The sequence below is a fragment of the Chelon labrosus genome (genome assembly GCF_963514085.1).
Source record: "Chelon labrosus genome assembly, chromosome: 19".
In the NCBI taxonomy this organism is placed as follows: domain Eukaryota; kingdom Metazoa; phylum Chordata; class Actinopteri; order Mugiliformes; family Mugilidae; genus Chelon; species Chelon labrosus.
The window spans coordinates 11,903,640-11,925,618 of record NC_140352.1 but is presented as its reverse complement, the minus strand read 5'-3'; the positions used below and the strand labels follow the sequence as shown (position 1 = coordinate 11,925,618).

The window sequence follows — 21,979 nt, the reverse complement described above, 5'->3', positions numbered from 1 at the left end:
TATAGCTTTTGTATTTTATGTTCAATGTTTGTAACTTCTATTTTATTTTCAATGTTTGTAACTGCTACTGGATGCTTGAATTTCCCTTGGGATTAATAAAGTATCTATCTATCTATCTATCTATCTATCTATCTATCTAACCGTTCCTGTCATGTGTGTGCTGTAACACATGAGGGCAGCATTGACTCACAAAGCAGAAAGTGGTTCTGAAGACATTTAACTCACATCCTGACCTGGCTGGCATTTGTATAAAACACAAACATTTAAAAATGTGTTTAATACTAAACATATTAACAATTTCTCCAATATTACACCAATACTGAATACAAAATTCATGTGGGTATTCCTGTAATATGAGAAGCATTTTAGGTGCCCCGGCATGTTAAAGACAAGGATTACTACAACAATCAGCTGAAATAAGTCCTTTATTTAGGTGCTCATGCACAAGCTCAGTTTTGATTGAAACCATCGCATAATATACTTCATTTATGTGCCCAATACTTTCATTGGAGAACCTTTCCTGGTTTAATTTGAGATTTGAAATCAAGTTCTTTTATTGTATTTTGTTTTGTATTAATTTTGTGTTGATCTGGCCTCTAAATTCACAAGATCCCAAGTGTCACAGAAATTAAGTGTCTGCAGAGGCCCCTCCCCTCAACCCATAGGACCACAAGGCCCCCACTAACAACATTCTGTCGCTGGACACCACAGGACACCCTCAGAAGGACCATGCCCATTCTCTGATGAGTCACAACTGTTTTGGAGGCACAATTAAGGGAGACTTCTACACAATATTAGGAAGGTGGTCATAATGTTATGCCTGATATAGAGTTTACAGATTAAAAGTCAAGCTATGCTGTCCTCAGCTGCATCCATTGTGACCACTTCCTTATTTAAAGTCCAGTACTGAAGTACTACTACAGTATCACGGTTGTAAGACCATACAGGATCATGAAAAGTTCTATTTCAACACAATAGTGTGATGCACCTTCCAGCCTTCAACTAAAACTCAGGTTACAGTCTGAATGTTTCATCCATCACCCTGTCCAGCCAACAGTCACAACAGGAAGATGAGATTAACAGAACCTCATTGTCTCAGCCCTCAGTGTTTTCATGCCTTAAAAGCCAAACACAGATCTAAGTTACTCATAATGTCACGGTGGTTTAGGAAGGATGTTGAAACCAAAGCAGATAAGTTGGTAGTGTTTTATTTCATTTATTGGAGGTTAGCGTAGAGTTTGTCAATCTGTTGCTGGAAGAGAGCTTTGAGCTCGGCCCTCTTGGCTTTGAGGGTGGGAGTTAACAGGCCGTTCTCAATGGTGAACTGCTCTGGGTGGAGGTACACGTCTTTCACCTGCATCAGGAAAACAAAACAAAGTGAGTACAGTCTACAGAGGTGTAAAGAGGAGAAAACAGATTTACGGTTGACGAGGAGAACAATCTGCATGTTCTTGACGTTACTTTGAACAATGGTTTCACATTTTAACCATTAGAGGGCGATAAGAGGCAGGTGGATTGAAATGTGCATCAGCAGAAAAACTGGACCAAGATTGTGTGTTTTTGTTCACTTTCTATAAGTTACCAGAGCAGACATTTTCTGGTAAGAGGAAAATGTATTTCGTGACCGTTTCATGGAGTATGTTTACATTTATTAGAGTATCCAGGTCATGATCTGGTTTTTGAACCATCTCGTCTGTTTTTTGGACATGTAAACATATTCCAAAAACCTGGATTAGCCCTGATCCAGTTTTGAGAAATATGATCACGACTCAGGTCCATGTTAACATAAGCGCCTTTAAAGTTAATGCACCCCCCCCCCCCCCCCCCGATAGATAGTTCTGAAAACATCTGCTCAAAGAAACTTGGATACTGTTGCTAAACATTCAAACTGTAAGGCCCTTCAGAGGGGGTTGTTGACATTGGCTTGTGCCATACAGGTTGGTGGCAACTTCAAGGGTAGCTGGTGAAACAAACATGATCGGTTGACACATCAATGCATCACTGAGTACTGAAAAAAAGTTGAAGCTAGTTTTTGTAAAGTGTCTGCATCAGTCTCACATGTCGCCTGCTTCCACAAAAAATGACCTGTTGTCCTACTGCAGGTTAGTTTTCTTAGCTCACATTAGCATGCATATACCCTCCCCTGTTACCTGCTCGAAGGACTTTAGCCCTGCTTCTCTTCCAAGTTTGGTCATGTCTGCAATGACGGCCTTCTTAACTTCCTGCAAAACAAAGTCATTGTTAAACATCCCCCTGAGCAATCATTCAGCGCTGCTCTGCTTTCATTAAATCTGATTTGCAGACATGCGCTTTATGCGTTTTACAGCAAGGATGCAAGTCCACTCCAACTGGCTGCTTTTAACACAATCCCGTTTCCTTTAGATTTTTGCTGAAGATTTGCTAATAAAAGGCCTGTTGTGAAGTGAAAGATGGGAACGTTACATTGTTTTTGCAGAGTTCTTCAAAGGAGCCTTGGCACCCCAGACTTTTGGCAAAACCTGGCAGGACATCAGAGTCAGGGACCACGATGGCAACCAGACAGGACTACAAACAGAGAGGAAAGCAATGTGTAAGTGTTTATATATGCACTGGTATATGCACATATCACAAAGATTCTGGGTTTACCTGTAGGCTGTCTCCGTGCACAAATACTTGGGCCACGGGTTCGCTGCGTACATAGACGTTCTCGATCTTTTCTGGTGCGATGTATTCGCCCTGAGCGAGCTTGAAGATATTCTTCTTGCGGTCGATAATCTTCAGGACTCCACTCTGTTACAAACGGAACAAGTCAGACCGGAGAAATAACTAAAGACCCCTTGGCTTTAATGAACAGTTGCCGGAGAACAACGGGCTACAAGATTAAGATCAAGTGAATTTTGTGACCCTATACTGAACTGAAAAAGCAAAAGCATGCATCTTAGATTACCAATGCCACTAAAATATGAAGCTGTAGCTTGCAGCAACTTAAGTTAAAAACAGGACATTACAGTTCAGGTGTGCCGAAATATCTCTCTCTGGTTGCACAGTCTCACTTTAATACAAATTGCGAGACCACTGTCCTCATTTCTGTTCTTTTTTGCCAAGCTAACCGTCTCCTGGTTTCAAATTCATAGTCAATGGACAGCTATTAGGGTATCCAATGTTTCATTTAACTCAACAAGCAGCACCTATGAATTCCTGTCAAGCAGTGTAAAGCAGAAGCCTTAGGCAATCCCTAGAGCAAGGCCGCGTATCCATTTTCTTAAACACCAAACTTAATCTGCTATGACTACAGGGCTATATCAAGGCAATATGAATGCAATAAGAGAAGCTTGTGGTTGCACCAATTCAGTCTGTGGTAAACATTAAACTGATCGCCCGACTCATTTACATGTTATAGAAAGCCCTTTACCGGAAGCCATTTTCCAATGTCCCCAGTGTGGAGCCAGCCGTCTTCATCCAAGGCCTCTGCAGTCTTCTCTGGGTCTTTTAAATATCCTTTGAAGACATTTCTACCCTTGATGCAAACCTGGAAGAAATCAGCAAATGTGTACACCATTAAAATACATTTTACTTGAAAAATAAATAAATCTTCTAAATGCTGCTCATTCTTAAATGTTTTAAAGAAAGGTAATCCGGCCATTTATTAAAACTACTGGGAAAGCTTTAGCATTTAGGATAAATATTTTAAATTAGTTTTATTTATTTTTCCCTAAGGGAAGAAAGCTTATCGCGCTAGTCATTACAACTTGCATTGTTTTGGTTTTGTGGTCTTACAAATCCACCTCTTAAGTCACTGAATTGAACATTTTGTGCATCACATTTATGTTGTGATTTTAGTTCAGTGAATTAAAAGTGCAAGTGTCAATTGGCTCATTGCAAAGTTTGACACATCATAGCCACTGCTGCACCATTTGAACACGTCAAACCTTAGTCGGAATTCTTATGAACCTACCTCTCCTTCACCATTTGAAGCAAAGTAGTTCATTTCTTCAACATCCACCAGCTTCACAAAATTACACGGCATAGGCACACCGACATGACCTGAGGTCAAAGATCATATAGAAACACATTTCTGAATTATTTGCATTGATTCTTGATGAATGCAATAAACAGACAGTTTAAAGGCTACGGCAAAAGTTGAATTCTGGTTGTCTCGGAAACACGTACCTGAGGTGGAGTCTCCTGGCATGGTGAAGGTGCAGCCGGCTGTGCACTCGGTCTGACCGTATGCCTCAAAGATCTGAGAGTCAAATCCGTGCAGAGTGTGAGCAGTGTGACCAGGTCAACATGACAACACTGTTGTGCAACCTCTTCTCCCCAAACACAAGTGTTACTGTATCAGTGTGTAAACAGCTGAGAGTTAACTAAAGTTTGAGCTTCTCAAAAAGTTAGGTCCCTGAAAAGTGAATGTTTAGATCATGGTATATCCAAAAACAAAGCTGAAACAAAGACAACGGGACTTGTTGGGTTTTGTGAAGATGTTTTGCCACTCATCCAAGTAGTAGTGAACTGAAGAAGCCACTGGGACAAGAGCTGAAACATCTTCAAGAAACTCCAACAAGTCTAGGTGTCTTTGTTTCAGCTTTTTTGGACAAGTCGAATGTTGTGTTTCTTTAATCTTCTCAAAAGGATAGGCACATGTTTGAAGAGAAACATTCATATTAATCACCATCTAATGATATTTCTGTTTGAACACAGACACATAGAGAGGATCATGTGTTTTACCTGGCAACCCAGAGCAGCTCTGAGGAAGTTGAGGACCGATGGAGATATGGGTGCAGCTCCCGTCACCATGAGTCGCACACGCCCCCCGAGAGTCTCCTACAGTTGAGATTGAATGCAACCATGAAATTGGGAGCACTTCCATTTCAGCATCTTGCTCAAGGACACTTTGCCTGGCCTTAAGTTGGTCAGGGATACAAGCACTAGCAATGTGATTGGTGGACAACCTGCTCTACCACCCGAATGTATTCCTCAAACATAATCTGCATCTGTTCAACCATGTGCGCATACCTGGACTTTGTGGAAGATGAGCTTGTCCCATAAGCTGTTGTTCCGGATGATGCCGTCTTTTACTTCTGCAAATTTCCTTTCCACTGCGAAGTTCAGCAGCCATTTCTTGAAAGGCGACTTGGCTCCGGTCTGAATCTAAAGACACGAGAGAGAGATTGCTGCACTTAAATGACAAAGTGTTTTATTTGGGTTGATGTTCAAAGCGGAATCAGGACAGAACAAGCCGTTCCTTCCAGCACAAATCACTGACTTTATCATAGACACGGTTGAGGAGTCGAGGAACAACTGGGAACACTGTGGGCTGCAGGGCTTTCATGTCATCTGGAAGCAGCCTGATGTCGCCCTGGAAGAATCCCACTCTACCTCCGACACCATAAACCGCAGTCTACAAGAGAAAGTCATTAAAACACTTCAATATACACCTCAATGGGATTATGTACTTCAAAATAAAGTTTGAATCTTACCTGTACAACTCTCTCAAACATGTGTGCCAACGGCAGGAAGGAAATGCTGACATCCTGGGTAGATGGAACAATTGACGACTGTGGGACACACAGAAAATCTGTTTAGCAACAGTTTGCACTCAACATCTTCACTTGGCACTGAGGGTTAAAAAAAATAAATAAAGAGATCCCAAATACCTCAATACTTTTGAGAACACCTGCAGCATCAGAGACCACGTTCTCATGAGTCAGCATCGCTCCCTTAGGGTTTCCTGACAAAAGATATGAAAATGCTCCTTTTAAAAGTCACCAACACATTTAGTCCTTCCTCTAAACAATTGTTTGTGAGGTTTCTTGACACAAACTTCTTGGGACAATTCCTAGATTCCATTTCATTCGTCTTGACGGCCAGATACAGAATTCATAGAACCCTTGGTTACATTTGTAATCCTGGTTTCTACGCCACACTACTAGCTGCTGTGGCCTTCATCTCCATTGTAAGCCGACGTAAAACATCTCTACCTGTGCCCAGATCAGATTTAAAATCCCAGATGGCTTGCTGCAGTTGAAGTCATAAGCTCCACCCCCTCTATGTTAGTGGATGGGACTTGGGCCAAACTAAAACACTAAAGTAAACGACAAAGTTTTTTTTTTTCCCCAAAGAGTTTCTGTCATTTTAGGTAGTTAATCCAACACTGGTGTATGTTCCATTTATTTGACCCTATAAAAACAGGATGTGACATCATGATGATAGCTGTGATTGATAGCCGCTCCATGAAAGGGTCCCAAATGCACCTGTGGACTCTTTAGGGATTTGTATTGTGCTGTGTTTTTGAAACCTACAAAATTAGTTGTACTTGAAACATTGCCAACCAACCTCAAGGATTTTTCTTCAAGTAAAATTTGTGTTTTGAGATATTGTAAGTGAATTAATGTAATTAACCAGCTAGCTAAAACATCGCTCCAACGCAACAGCTACATTTGCATGCATCAAATCTGCAGGAAACAGGAAGTTCTTTCCTCCAGCTTCATTGAGAACACTAAATTTGTTCAGCTTATTCATTCTATGCCATCACATTGTAAATTCCACCATCATGAAGGACTGCTCTTAATTTTATGATTTATAAAAGTCATGACCTTGCAGATGAAGCAGATCTAACCGATTACCTGTGGTGCCACTGGTGAAGCAGATAATACTGATGTCTTCTGGCTTCGGAGGCTGTTGGGACACAAAAATCAGCACATCAGAACAGCATGCAGCTTATTAAATCTCAAGTTTATTACGTGACCGTAACAGAAACTTACAATGGGCTTTTGAAGATTACTTTTTCCCAGTGCCTGGAGAACAAAAAAAACAAAAACGTGTTTTCAATCATGTCAGATAACTTAAATTATTTTAACTGCTCTTACTTAAGCTGGTATAAACACAGAGCCAATTAACTCGACAGCAACCACTTATTCGTGTGCATTACCTCCATGTCCTGCATGGACACAATGTCCACCCCACACTTGGCTCCTCGCTCGACCAACTCAGAGTTGAAAGCATCCATGATGACGATGGTTTTGAGAACCGGGGTGAGGCCTTTCTCCCTGTTCTGCAGCAGAGTTTCTGCTTTCTTCTCGTTGTCACAAAGTACTGTGGATATCTCAGCTGAAAAAAGAAAAATTAGCTTCGACTTAATCATAAAATAGACACCAAGTTTAAATGAAATCTATACTATAATGTCATTTAAGACCAGGATTTATGAGGCAACATTTACAGACGGAACCCTATTTATAAAATAGTATTCGTCTTATGTTAAAACTCTCCAGGATTAATCAGACAATGAAAAGCGAAATGAAGACAGAGGAAAAACATAATAAATAAATGAGGAGAGATTAAAGCACACTTGGCACAGATCCCTGTGGAGAGCAGGGAGTTACAGGACTTCTACCCGGCCCTGTAATTAGCGGCATTAAGAGTGCAAGAGAAGCTCCAATTACCTCTGTCGATAATGAACACAAGGGCCTCAGGACCCAGCGTGTCGTACAGGGGAACTGCTACCATGGAGTAGGTGTAACACGCTTGTTCGCCAATAATCCACTGCAAGGGACCCATCAAACAGAGACAGCAGAGTTAGGAGTACTCACAGCTGGACAGAGAAAATAAAACAAAATAAAAAATGACTCACCTCGGGTCTATTCTGAGCAAAGATGCCAATAAAAGTCTCAGAGTTTGGCTTCAAACCCTTGTGAAGAAGCCCTGACCCCAAGTGCTCCGCTCGATCGGACACCTTCAAAGAGAGAAAAGTGGAGTAAAGGTCGGCTGATCTTCACCGTGGAGTTTATGGATGTTGCACGTTGTTTTACCTGTCTGTACTTCAGCCACTGGTACGGCTTTCCTGGCTTTCTGTAGCCCAAGCATGGTCCATTACCTGCAAACAAGTTTTAAAAGAAACAACTTAAGGAGAACACAGAGGCTGAAACGTGTACACTACTCATTTATGGCACATCATAGTTAGTAAACCCAATTGTAGCTATGACTGGGAAACTTGAGACTTCCTGAAAGCTTTGACAAACTACTATCTTGACATTAATGCTCACTTTCAAAGTTGAAAACCGAGACCGATCAATTAAACAACAATTTTATTACCTGAAACTCTCAGACCCCTCTGAAAAACCTCATAGAGGGTCTGGGCCTCACTATAGTAGTACGACATCAGGTTGTTGTTGTCCTCCAACAGAGCAGTCTTTCTAGCACCATCCTGAGGACGTCAAACATAGCCACTCTGGTCACCACCAACAACTTCCACTTCACAATACTATCATTTTAAAGCAGATAAGTCTTAACCGAGAGCTCACCGCTCTTTACCTTGACACCCAGAGTTTGGTGGTTGAGGTCAACGGCGGTTCGGAGGGGACTGGGCCGCGAGTGGAGGTAAAACAGGGTGGCGGCTGCCAGGGCGAACAGGGAGACGATGGCCGGGGTCGGGAGAGGCGTGAACAGCAACTGGAAGATGAAGTCCATGGTGCAGCCTGGTGGAGAGGGAGATTTAAGATTTAAGGCATTTAAAGAACACAACATTATGCAACTCCGATCTCGCTTTACGTACCGTCTCCACAATAATGTCAGAGTTCAAAGTCGACGTGAATTGTGCAACAGATGCTCACTTAAGATAGGAGTTCAAGAACAGAGCAGTCCATACGTACAGTATGTGACTGACGAAATGTGCATACACTGACAATGAGAAGGAAGAACGGAAACAAAGGGCACATCTGAAGGGATAAAGTTTTCATGACAATTTGTGTCTTGTATCAAATTTGTGTCAGTGGTCAAGGTCAGTTATTTACACGAGATGATATCGAGACACTTAAAGGGAACAAAAAGATATTTTAAATCACAACTTGCATGTATCATCATTTAAATTTAAAGATAATGCAAGAAAAAACTAGGGTGCAACATTGATGTGGCACGTGGAGATAAAACTCATGATCTATTTAAAAATGTGCACTAAGAATATTTTTACATTATCTTTATTAGTTTTTAAGACGGGACAACTTAAGAGACAAACAGCTGGACACTAGTCTGTTTAAAAGTAGTAATCAGTACCTGCCACTGGTCCTCTGAGGTGTGTGTGCACAGCTGATCCTCTTCCTCCGCTCTGACAGAAGACACATGGAGCATGAGAACTCCCGTCACTCTTTTAAAAACCTTTGAACCTTGGCCACCCTCACCTCCACTGATAAAATGGAGCATGTGCGCAGGCTTGGAAAACCGCCCCAGGGCTCTACGTCGTAATATTAAAGCGTGCGTTGTGCAATTTATTCGAACCGATTTGCTTCAGTTTTTCCAATCAATAAATGACTTTGATTTCAATCCAGATTGATAAACTTCACACATTATCTGCGGCCGGGATGCTGCACTCGATGAAAGGTCGATATGCTTATCAGCCAATTATTTTGTTCAAAGTCCCCACGTGTGGACAGACTCAAGACGCAACCAAAACATCTAGTTTTCAACACTTTTAAGTAGTCTGAACCATCAGGTCACATCAGCGTGAAGGTGCACCCTCAGTTATTTCCCTGAGAAATGCAAGTTGGGTTAGGTCAAACGATACGAGACACATTTTAGCTCATTTGAGCTTATCTGCGCTGTTGAAATGAGGAAAGCTCACCAAGATAAGGTGACGTTGCACCACATTAATTAAAGTGAGACGGACTGTGCAACATTTGCTTGGCAGTGGAAGGAAGTGTATCTGCAGAATAAAGGTGCAGACGGCAAACAACTACTCACAAGCTGCTCATGGCAATAAAAACGAGGCCTTAACAGGAAAACCACCGTTCACTTGTTGAATCAGTTTAAACTTTCATTTCTTAATTAATTCCAAGTATGTGCATCACATTTTGGCAAACACATCCCCCTCTTCTGAGCCCTATCTATTCACTCAGCAAAGCAGAAACCCATGATCTCCTTGCGAATGATCAAGCCGGACATTGATGTGTGTGTGTGTGTGTGTGTGTGTGCACGCGTTCATTAAGAGAAGCTTTGAGAGGTTACCTGGTGGGATTAGCAGCGGCAGTTTGGGGCCAGGCTGAGCAGGGATCCCCTGGGGGAGGGAAAAAAAAAAAGCAGCTGAAGCCAGCAACACCACTAATGTACAATCTGCCCACCTGCGGTCATTAGCACCTTCAACTGCACACAGGTGCGCGAGCTTCTCTGCACGGAGCAAGGACCAACCTGCCTCGTCTGGTTTCTGCCACACAGCACACCCAGGAGACTTCACGCTCGGGTCTTTTGGATGAAAAATTCTTAATGATATCAGCGCACATTCTTAAAATAAACTTGTTGGTTGTTGGTTTATTTATTTATTTATTTTTTTCCCTGTGTTCGCCTGCAGTGGAAAGTGTGTTAAAGATAAAAAAAAAAAAGATGAACTTTGATTTATGGGTGTGAGCGATAACTAAAGGCACACATAAATGTGGCACCTTTGGAATTTACTGATCTGCGGTTGTTAAAAACTAATCGGAGAATTAGCTCTTGGAAATCTGCCGATAAGATGAGTGATTCACCTTCAGATAAAGGTGACACTTTGTGAGTGATCTTACTGAAAGGCAGACCTGTTCTAATAAAAACAGTACACAATAAGGCCATTTCAAACATGCATCTTGAGAGTAAAGTGAAAGACATTCAATTAATCTGAATAAAGAATCACACAATGAAAAAACAATGATGGATTTAAGTCCTCTACGCACCTCCCTCTCTCTCCTCCACCTATTTACATTTTCTCCTCCCTAACCAACTGTCTTGCAGCCTCACCGGGGTAGCTGACTATTTAAACCCTCTGAAATCGAGCCACTAATAGGATGAGAGTGATGCTGAGGGCGGTTTATTGCTCTGGCATGAGCCCCATATTGGCGCTCTGCTTCACACTCGCGCTCAATGCCGCCTCTGTCATCAGAAACGGCACCAATGGGTCTCAAGCCCGCAAGCTGCTCATTGGCTTCCAGGCTCCCTGGAACACGTCCTTCCCCTTCAGCGCCCTGCGCCTGGGCTCGGCCATACAGATAGCCGTGGAGAAGGTGAACACCAACCCCTCCTTCCTGGGGAACTACAGTCTGGATTTTGTGTACAAGGACACAGACTGTAATCCCAAGGAGTCCCTGGGAGGATTCATCCACCAGGTGTGGAAGGAGAACGTGTCGGCGCTGTTTGGTCCGGCGTGCCCCGAAGAGGCCGAGGTATGATTCATGTGGAATTGATGATGGATAGGATATTGATGGTATACACTTTGTGCTTTTATGGCTTTATTGTGAGTTCATGTTGAGCTGCGGTCGTAAAAAGTAACTAATTTATGCCTAACAACATTTTTCCACTAGTTGTACTTGAGATTTCTATTGCAGTTCATCTTTATCTTGTATTTTTTAGATTTTAAATAAGCTAGAGTTATAATGTATGACCAGTTTTTACAAGAAAATCCCATCTAGGAGCTAGTTTATGCCATAAATCCATTGATATCCCCTATCATGGTAAAACAATGTGTGTTATTGAGGCTCTGGAGTCTCCTTTTACTGACGAACTCAACTGGTCCCGCAGGTAACTGGTCTAATCGCATCAACATGGAACATCCCCATGTTTGGTTTCGTGGGACAGTCCTCCAAAATGGACAACGCCGACGTCTACGATTCCTACATCAAAATCGTGCCGCCTCTCAAGAGAAGCGCAGAGGTGCTGGTGAAGACCCTGGGGTTCTTCGGGTGGGTGCACGTGGCGATGATCGGAGGGGGCTTGGAGACAAACACCTGGGACAAGGTCGATGCTCTCTGGAAAACCGTCGAGAATCCGCTGAGGGCCAAGTTCAAGCTGACTGCGGCCGTGAAGTTTGACACCAGCAATCCTCATCTGGTTCGTCAAAATGTTAAGTACATCTCGACGGTCGCCAGAGGTAAGGAAAGCAGTGATTCTGTGAGCCCTCCGTGGATAATCTGTTATCATTTGTTTAGTCAAACGCTTCTTTTTCTTTTTGTTATGCTTATAGTTATTGTGGTGCTGACAAACAGAGAGGACTCCATGTCTCTGTTGCTGGAGGCCGAGCGTCAGGGTCTGATGAACGGCGACTACGTCTTCTTCCTGGTGCAGCATTTTGAGGTCAGTGGCAGCGTGGTGAGTAAAACCCATCGACACTTACACACACATTCAGTAAATCCCGGAGAGAAGAGAGGACACCGGGGAAAGGGGAGACAATGTTTTCTCATCATGGTTAAGTTGCCCTTGCAGAAAGTAAAACCTGGAGATGTTTTAATTGATGAAATGTTGCCTGCTTATTCCATATGTGGAACAAAATCACATAAAATTAGATGCACATTTAAGCCACATCTGAATTATTAGCTTATCTTGAAGGACACTTTACAGTTTTAATGCATATGTGGTAACTTAATAGATAATATAACAATGCAGAGAGTGTTTGAGAGATGTATTTCATATTATTTTTATATTAATTTCATTGCAATTTCCATGAATATTTGTGTTTTTTTGCATGTTTCTGTGTATATAAAGAACTTTGTGTTACATTTCTGCTGGAGTTAATTGTTAAAAGCACATCTCCTGACAGTATTATTTTTGTCGGGCCTCTTTTAAATTAATCCGGGAATTAATTAGAGATTGAGAAACGTCTGTTAGTCAAGCATCCCAAATGCTCATACAATACCTAACTATAATAGAGTGTGCTGCATTAGTTTTATTTAAGTAAAAAAATACTTGAGTTATGCATATTTACAAAAAGGCCAATTAGGGAATAGTCTGTGCATAAAATCCATTGCTATTCCTTTAATAATTAAACTAAAATAAACAGAATTGAATAATAATTTTACAGACACAAGTTAATCCGAACCTGTGTACATAAAAGATGCGTTAAACTGCTGTTAGTTTTTTCTCCGACGTGCAACTTACAATAAAACCTGAAATTACCACGTTCACGTTTAGGTCAGACAAGATAGGATGTGTTGCTCTTTCCTGACTTTCATTCTTGAAGCTGTGGTCTTAAAAAGTTTGTTTCACGTTGTTTGTCTTAAATCACCAGTTGGGTTTTCACCAAAATACTTGTTTTCTTGCTGAATCATCTGTGTAAAATGTGCCTCATTTTGTGCAAAATATATTTATTTTCAGTACAAACTTTCCGCTTTCTCACCATGGTTGCGTCACAGCTCAGCAAAGCACAGTCAGTACTGAAAACACTCGAGAACTGGATAGCACGCACATGATTTGTGCAGCTCAGACTGCTAAAGCCTCACATTGACTTTCTGTTTCGTACAGAACGAGCTGAAATCATGCAGCCACTGGCAGATTTTATCCGCACACGCCAGCAAGTACATTAAGCTAATGTTAAGGCCATGAGTTAGTTGAAAATGCTGTCTGCAACTGCTTTTTCTCCAAGCTGACTCATTTTAAAGTGATAAGCTCGTAGAACGAAGACTGAGGCTACAAATATAAACTAAAGAAACAATAGAGTTATGAGAAGAAAAAACTGTTATCAAACTTTACTGAGTGTTTCTCCCATTCATTTTTTTCCTTCCCTGAGCAGGATAACTTGTGGAAATATTCCCTGAACAGCAGGATGAACGAAGCTGCCATCAGAGCCTTTGACATGGTCTTCATCATCGGCCAGAAATCCTACGAAGGCTACGAGTACTACGACTTCTTTGAGCAAGTTTTTGAGCGACTAAAGGGACATCCATTTCAGAGTAACCTGACATCCGAAAAAGAGGCGAGTACTCACTGACAAGGATGTAAAATAATACATTTGTAAAGGGAAAGTGATAGAAAAACTGTAATCCACTTTAAAGCCATTCTCCTAATTTAATCTATTACAGGTTAGCCCTTACGCGGCATATCTGCATGACGCGGTGCTTATGTACGCGATGGGACTGAAGGAAGTCCTGAAAGACGGCCAAGATCCTCATGACGGCCGGCAGCTTCTACAGAGATTAAAAAAGACCAACAGCATTCGATTTTATGGTAGCTATGAGCCTCAGTACCTGAACACCAGGGTTATACTGAGAAAGCTGTTATCTTATGGCAGCCAGCTGCATTGTGGGTAATGTAGGCACTGGGTTTTGACAGGGAAGTGGAATGCGTGGAGTATCGTAACTAGAACTGTACACCGATCAACTATATCAATATGACAGGTGAAGTGATTAGCACCAAACTGTGGGTTAGGGTTAGGGTTAGGGCTAGACGACTGGGTCAAGGCATCTCCTAATCTGCGTCTCTTGTGTGGTGTTACCGGTCAAAAGTGATCCATGGATGGAAAAGCAGGATCATCGGGAGCCAAGGCTCACTGACACACAAGGGGAGACATGTGTAGTTCCAATAAGACAAAAAAAACAAAGCTGAATGAAACTTAGACTTGCACGCCTGAAACTCACATGACTAGGGTCTGTTAACAACCGGATACGCACCTCATTACCTATAATTAGAGGAATTTGTTCAGATTAGAGTAGGCGTACCTTTGGGACCATAGAGTCACAGGTTCAGATTCCCCCGTCTCCACGGTGGAGGTGCCTTGAGCAAGGTCCTAACGCCGAGACTACTCCCCGAGCACTGTGCAAGTGGCAGCCCACAGATGAGGGAGTAAGTGTACGCGATGCTGTGGGAACAAATTAATGGGTTAATTGCAGTTAGAGTTTCCCCATGCGGGATCAATAGAGGAAAAATTAAAGGAAAAATAGATGGACCTGAGTGGTGCCCTGTTTTTGCACGATAAATTGTCCTCTATTGACAAATCCAGAGTCAGGGTGTAACAGGGGTGAAACCTCTCACTCCAAAACTGAGACACTTTCACTGCCAATGTTTCTTTTGGTGGACTTCAAGTAGACTATAAAAGTCTCCCAAAACCAGGGCAGACCTACTGAGCACTCTGAAATCAGGACATGATGTCTACATGCGAAAAATACAAGAGCACATTTTCTGTTTCCAGTTTTCAAACAGAGAGTATTTCTTTGATCCAAAGCAGTTCCGAGACTTGAGGCATAAGTTACAAACTATTTGCATGTCCCAATATGTTTTGTGGTAAACAAGCATTTATTTAAAGGTCCTAGATTCACTTGCTCATTGATGCATCTCAGTAACTACCCACACACTGAGACAAGTGATCATTTTCAGGGAGTGTTGGATCTGGTAATGTTTGGGTTTTCTTTTTCCATTGCAGGTGCTTCTGGACTAGTTCACTTTGACAAAGAGGGGGAGAGAAATGTGGACTACTCCATTTTTGACCTACAGCACACAGGAGACACCACCAAGTTTGTGCCCATCCTCCATTTTGACAGTCACACAAAAGTTATCCGGTAACAAACACTTTTACGCCTTCAAACAATGTCATTTATTTTATTATTATAGGTTTGGTATAATTCTAAATCCTATTTTTTTTTATTTCAGACCAACATCTATGTTTGCATCTGTGGTGTGGCCGAAAGGAAGACCTCCTCCTGATGCACCACAATGTGGATTCAACAATGAACTCTGTGAATGGCTGATTAATGGTGAGGCAAAAAAATAAAAACTTAATCAAACACCAATTTATAAGGCCATTCAGACCGAGCTGAAACATCAAAATTTACCGTTTTGACGAGACAGACATCGCTCTGCTGGCTCTGCTCGTGACATTCCCCGTCATCGGGGTGTTTGCGGTTTTGTGCATCGGGGTCCTCATGCTGCAGAAGTTACGACTCCAGACGAAGCTGGATGACTCGTGCTGGTGGATTATCAACTACTGCGACATCACCATCATCAGGGAGCCCTCGGTACGAGCTCTCCAGATGTGTTGTCTGGTCCAAGAGCACCATCTGTGTGTGTTTGAGTGCCTTGTTTTGTGTTCACACTCCGTGTCTTTGTGTCTCCTCCAGGGGACTCATGGTTTATCTCTCAGCACTACAGGTAGTCAGAGTGGGAGTGGGAGCTCTCAGTCCAATATTTCCAGCAACAGCTATGACCTGAGGGACAAGACAGGGAAAGAACACGTCTACATCACCATAGGTCTCTACCAGGTACTGGTTTTAGTTTGCACCTAGACTGAACAGATTCATGATAACAGTAAAGCTGTAAAAAGAAAGGCAATTGGACTTGTAGAGTTTCTTGGCTTCATTTCACCACTCATCCAAGTAGTTTTGTCAGTTCGAAAGGACTGGTGGGGAGTTGGGGTTTAAATAGAAACATCTGTGAGTGTTACCCATCAGAAACCTGCATTACTAGTGTAGAGAAGAGTCTTGTGGGTCTTTCTATTACAGGAACGTGTAGCAGAATCCCTGCAAAGAATACCTACATTTTGAAATACTATGCATTTGTTCATAAAAATATAGATTAGTCTATAGTTAACGTGGCTGAATGCTAAATATTATTAGCTCGAGTATTAGCAAGCACGTACAAAGTTTAGTTAAGATTTCCAAGTGACATTCCAGTGGTCTTTAAAAAAGTTATAACGTCTGTCTATTTTGAATATCTTTATGGCTTTTTTAAATTCCATAACAGGGTAACCAAGTGGCCATCAAATACATGAAGGACCACGTCACCAGAAATTTCCAGAAGCCTTCAATCATCGCCGAGTTTAATTTGGTAAAGTTCATCATTTTGGATTTACTTTTTACTTTTTGGGATCCTGTTTTTTTTTTTTATTGCATATCATATTGGTATAATCTGTGCCTGACCATCTACAACTCTTTAAGACAGCTCAAAGAGATGAAGCATGAGAACTTGGTGCAGTTCTTTGGCGTATGTATCGAGCCACCGAACACCTGTTTGGTCATCCAGTACTGCAAGAAAGGCAGTCTGAAGGTCGGTGAAAAAACACGTTTCCTGCAAGATGGACTGCATGGAAATTCAACATTAAAAAAACAATTAGACATTTCACTTCAAAATGCTTCAACTATTTGTTGTGATTTCTCTGCAGGACGTTCTGAAGGCTTCAGATGTTGAGCTAGACGGGATGTTCAAGCTGTCCTTCGCATATGACATTGTCAATGTGAGAAACAGAAATGGATAATCAGCAGAAGTTTATTTAACGTTGCCTTTATTCAGTAAACTGTTTATTGGAGATTATATATTATTTACAATAAAAATTGTTTAACTTTGTATATAAAAGTCTAAATCAGGTTATTCTCCACACACAAGTAAAAGTGGGCGAAAAATACTAAACCCATTGTTCCTTTTTTGTTAGTCTGACAGCAGTTGTGAAATTATTGAAATCAGACCTTAAACTGACCAGAATGTTTGGTTTTATGGTCAAAAGGAAAGTCCCCCCTAGTCACCAAGAAAACAATAGAGAGGATACAAGAATGTGCATCAACCCCGTCGGGGCAGAAACATATTTTCTGTTCTCTCAATAATCTTAATATATAAAAGTTTGTTTAAAATTTAGTGGAATAAATGGAATTATAGATATGTTACTACTTTAACAGACAAATTACAGACTAGGGATCATTGTGTTACTTTACTATGGCAGCATCTTGAATATGTTTCATTGTAATGTGGATCTTAAAACGCGATTTTAAAACGTTTATTTGTGATACAGGGGATGGAGTTCATTCACAAGAGTAATCTAAAGTTTCACGGGAACCTGAAGCCCAGCACGTGTCTGGTGGACAGCCGGCTGCAAATCAAACTCTCTGGCTTCGGGCTGTGGGAGTTTAAATACGGGAGCAGAAACAAGGTCGTGGAAGACTCCAACTATGAAGGCGAGTGGTTTGAAGACAGAAAGCGTCACCTTACATATATTTGTATTTAAGTAACGCATGGTATTTTAATTTGCTGTAGAGATGTACTGGACAGCCCCCGAGCTTCTGAGACAGGTCAGTCTACCTGTCCATGGAACCCCCAAAGGTGACATCTACAGCTTTGCCATCATCATGTGGGAACTCATGTACAGCTCCAAAGCTGGTCCATATCAAGACGTCAATTTAGACCCCAAAGGTTGGCATAACTTTTTCAATTTTTTGGGCTAGATCAGAGCTACAGCAGCACACTCAATAAAACCTGCACAAGAAAGTGTCAATCAGTGTTATATATCAACCTCCTTGATGGGCTGCAGGCTGTTTAGCTATCTTCTCTATTTCCAGGAATTTCATGTATAGGTGCAGTTTTCTGTTTCCAGTAAAGTTGATAGGATATTCCGAGCTGTAATACTCTGAAAATATGTATATATTGCATGATTGTCAAATTAATTTGGGGTCTTTGGAGGATCTAAACAGGGAGTAAAGTGTTGCCATGAAGTAAGTTATCGCAGTCAGCAATCAATCAGTTGAACTCCATATTTTAACCAATATTCGTTTAGTTTATGGCAAATTCCAACCAAGTCCTCCTGTTTGAAATATCTCTATGTTGTACAGTCAGTTGTTTGGTTACTTAGGATGAAATGTAATGATTTCCAAGCGAGTTATGAAGCGTCTTTTTTCCAATACTGAATTTGTAACAGTTTACCCAAAGGTGAGCATGACTATATTGCAAAATTTCATAAAATGTCCAGGGATCACCAATTCATGTCTGGAAGCCATGAATATCCATAAAAAATGTCATGGCAGTCCATCCAGTTCTGAAGCCACGCCACTAATATGACTAAAAATAAAATCCAAACAAAAATCCCCAACTTGCAGTTCTACATGTTTCAGTTTTCTTGCCGAATGTGGTTCCTCCAGAGATTGTTATGCAGCTGAGGGCGCCTTTCCAAGGTGAACCCCTACGACCGGTGCTGTCCGATCAGTTGTGTGACGAGAACATCAACGCCCTGCTGAGATCTTGCTGGAGTGAAAACCCTGACCACCGACCTCCGTTCGGGTCCATACGGAGAAGGCTGAGGGACACCAGTCCAGACAGGTCGGGCCGGTTTTTAGTTTCCTACACAAACCATGCCATAGTCATTTAGTATCTACAGAACTGAATGAATCAGTAGAAAAAAATCCACACTCAACCAAAAATTCTCTTTACTGTAGCCATGCAAATATACTGGATAATATGTTGGAGAAGTTGGAGAAGTATGCAAATCACCTGGAGGAAGTGGTGGAGGAGAGGACCAATCAGCTCACAGCAGAGAAGGCCCGAGCTGACAAGCTTCTCTCCAGCATGTTACCAAGGTACCACGTGCAACTGCATCAAAATGATCCACTTCTTCTTCGTGCTGGACTCCATCAGCCTTACCTTGTCAGCTCTGCTCTTTCCCAATGGTTGTAGGTACATTGCTGATGAGCTGATGGCGGGGAAGTCGGTGGAGCCGCAAAGCTACGAGCTGGTGACCGTCTTCTTCTCTGACATCGTGGGCTTCACCTCCATGTGCTCAGTCAGCTCTGCGCTGGAGGTAGTAACGTTCCTCAACGACCTCTACAGTCTCTTCGACGACATCATCAAGATGTACGATGTCTACAAAGTAAGTGACATAAATATCAGTATATCGAAAAAATCTTTTTTTATAGACATAGTCTCAACATTTTTGGTCAATTAGCTTATTAACTTTTGTCCAAAAAGATGAGAACAGTTATGCCAGTTTCATATCTGGAATAATGGAAACTACAGCGAGCAGTTGGTTAGCTTAGCTTAGCATAAAGACTGGAAACACCTGGTAGAAGGTCAGAAAATAACCATTACCTTTTAAGCTAACTAATTGAATCACTTTTAATCAAAAAGCACTTAAATGTAGGTAGCCAGATTATTGTAAGCAGTATCTCAAGCCAGGCCAGTTAGCATAAAGACAGTCTTTATGCTAAGCTAAGCTAGCACCTTGCTGGCTATACCTAATCTGTTGTCCATACATTCAAGTGTGATATCAATCTTCTCATCTAACTCTCATCAACAAAGCAAATAGTTTCCCAAAATATCAAAATGTTGAGATATTTTAAGATTTTTTTGTGTTTTAAAAAAGCTTATAAAATCTTATACATTGCCTTCATTAGGTGGAAACAATCGGTGATGCTTACATGGTAGCCAGTGGTCTACCTATCAGCAATGGCACCAAACATGCTCTCGAGATATCCACGATGGCATTACACTTCCTGAAAGCTATACAGGTCTTCAGAATCCGTCATATGCCGACGGAGACACTGGCAATTCGCGTCGGGGTACACTCGGGTAATAGTCAACTAAGGCTAAATTGATCCACTACTGTGTTTGCAAAGTTAATAGCAAAATATTGGTTTTGTAGCTGTCTTTGCACATTTTTCATGTACTATTTAGCAACTTGAAATCCTGAACAGTGATGGTTTTAGTCACAAAATGTCACCTTTTATGGCCTTTATATGCTTTATATCAAGGGAAACGTTGTGATTAAATAGTATATAAGACCAAGAGTTCTCGTTCTGGTCCTACACACTTAAGACTTTATGTTGTGAAATATCTTCTTGAAGTTTGTACATAGAATATTTGACAAATTCATTTCAACACATACGTTGTTTTGTAGGTCCAGTGGTTGCTGGAGTGGTTGGCACCACCATGCCTCGCTACTGTCTCTTTGGGGACACAGTGAACATGGCTTCACGAATGGAAAGTAACAGCTTACGTGAGTGAACTCTTCATTCATTCATTCATTGATACTATTAGTATTGTTATTTTATCATTTAAATCTTCTGGGTGACACTTTAAATCAAATAAATAAAGGTAATTATTGGCACATTAAAGAAAGACATTAGGTTAAGAGTAGAAAATAATAAGTTAACTTAGCAATGGTAGAAACAGCTAGCTAGTTCCTCTAGGGACATCAGCTTGAGACTCCCCCACTATGGTCCAGATGAGAATAGTTATGCCATTTTCCTATTTGTCTAATAATAATAAAAAAATAACACAGCCAGCATCCAGCTAGCTTAGCTTAGCTTAGCAAAAAAACTGGGAAAAAACTGGCCTGGATCTGTTCTGCAGAGAAATGCAAGTAGAGGTCAGGAGGTCCACTACATCTAAAACTCAATTTTTTGGTGAAGTTTAAAAAATAACCACCCAAGAAAGGATTTGGTCACGTTTGGACAGAGCCATTTGCTGACCCTTGTTTTCGGTCCTCGTGCTAAGCTAAGCTAACCAGCTATCAAAATATGATGATAAATGATCAGACTGTAGCAGTGAGTCATTTTAATGGACTTCCATAGTGCCACATGATGAATCCTTTGACTTCATAGATCTATGTTTTGTTTAAATATTTTGGCAACTATTAGATGACTTGTCATGAAATATTTCTGCAGGTATTCATAATCCCTTGAGGATGAATTCCAATGATTTTTGTGATCCTTTAATGTTTCATGTTGTCTAATATTGGTTTATTCCTATGAAACTACATGCAATCTCCCTCAAACACAACTGTTCTTTGTGTTAAGTGTTAATAATCAACTAATAATCAACTGTTATAATGCTGGACTTGATAAATACTACTTGCTAATATTGCTTGCATGTAGAGCTACTACCATAACTGGATACTTAAATGCAAACCCAGAAGTCTAACTTGGAAAACTATTAAAAAATCTAAAAACACATGTGTATATGCTACACAGCCCTGAAGATTCACATATCCCAGTCCACGGCAGACATTCTTGTCCAGGCTGGATCGTATGAGCTCGAAGAAAGAGGGGAAATCGAGATGAAGGTGACTAATCTACATGTTTTGTTTATGTTTTTTTTCTTCAGTAAAATGTCCAACCTGTGTTTTTGACGAGTTCTGACCAGAATGTGTTTGTGTGTGTGACAGGGTAAAGGCTACCACAAGACCTACTGGCTGCTGAACAAAGTTGGATTTAACCCCCCTCTTAATGTCAGCAGCTCTCCGCTAGTATCAACAGAGGTACCGTCTTTGATAAAGACAGACAGCAGAGACAAAGCAAGCATTTTAATGAAGTAGTGTCCTTAAATCAGAATTGTATTTTACTCTGTTTTTTTATGTGTCTGATCAAGAAACCAGGAGGGACCAAAGCTTTGGACAGAAAGGCCCATAAACATCCAGCCAAAGCTCCCGCGACAGAATCCATGATGCCTGCAGTGAACGTTTAAAGAGCAAGAGGTAAATGAGCAGGAAAATCTGGAAATCTCACATCACGTCACGCAAAACAAGGTT

The 21,979-nt window shown here is 41.2% G+C and overlaps 2 protein-coding genes across 2 annotated transcripts; one reads left to right on the top strand and one right to left on the bottom strand.

Annotated features, from left to right (window-relative positions):
- Window positions 1-1,192: 1,192 nt before the first annotated feature.
- acsl5 (acyl-CoA synthetase long chain family member 5) lies at window positions 1,193-9,065 on the bottom strand. The gene is made up of 21 exons (XM_084566879.1): window positions 9,028-9,065; window positions 8,290-8,453; window positions 8,071-8,182; window positions 7,788-7,852; window positions 7,610-7,711; window positions 7,422-7,521; window positions 6,911-7,089; window positions 6,744-6,776; window positions 6,606-6,657; window positions 5,637-5,710; window positions 5,460-5,537; window positions 5,246-5,380; window positions 4,996-5,130; window positions 4,708-4,803; window positions 4,150-4,222; window positions 3,935-4,023; window positions 3,392-3,508; window positions 2,626-2,769; window positions 2,443-2,544; window positions 2,151-2,222; window positions 1,193-1,354 (listed from the first exon to the last, which is right to left on the bottom strand). Exons 2-21 carry the CDS (start codon window positions 8,443-8,445, stop codon window positions 1,217-1,219), a joined length of 2,052 nt encoding a protein of 683 aa, XP_084423005.1. The 5' UTR covers window positions 8,446-8,453; window positions 9,028-9,065; the 3' UTR covers window positions 1,193-1,216.
- Window positions 9,066-10,781: 1,716 nt separating this feature from the next.
- On the top strand, window positions 10,782-21,766 carry gucy2g (guanylate cyclase 2g; the record flags this gene model as incomplete). The annotated part of the gene is made up of 21 exons (XM_084567302.1): window positions 10,782-11,156; window positions 11,512-11,860; window positions 11,954-12,078; window positions 13,496-13,678; window positions 13,785-13,929; window positions 15,122-15,257; window positions 15,349-15,452; window positions 15,547-15,713; window positions 15,816-15,956; window positions 16,438-16,521; window positions 16,636-16,740; window positions 16,856-16,927; window positions 17,477-17,639; window positions 17,719-17,874; window positions 18,597-18,774; window positions 18,891-19,031; window positions 19,129-19,321; window positions 19,845-20,019; window positions 20,348-20,446; window positions 21,423-21,514; window positions 21,617-21,766. The coding sequence occupies 21 exons, from the start codon at window positions 10,782-10,784 to the stop codon at window positions 21,764-21,766; spliced, it is 3,333 nt and encodes a 1,110-aa protein (XP_084423428.1).
- Between the last annotated feature and the right edge of the window lie 213 nt (window positions 21,767-21,979).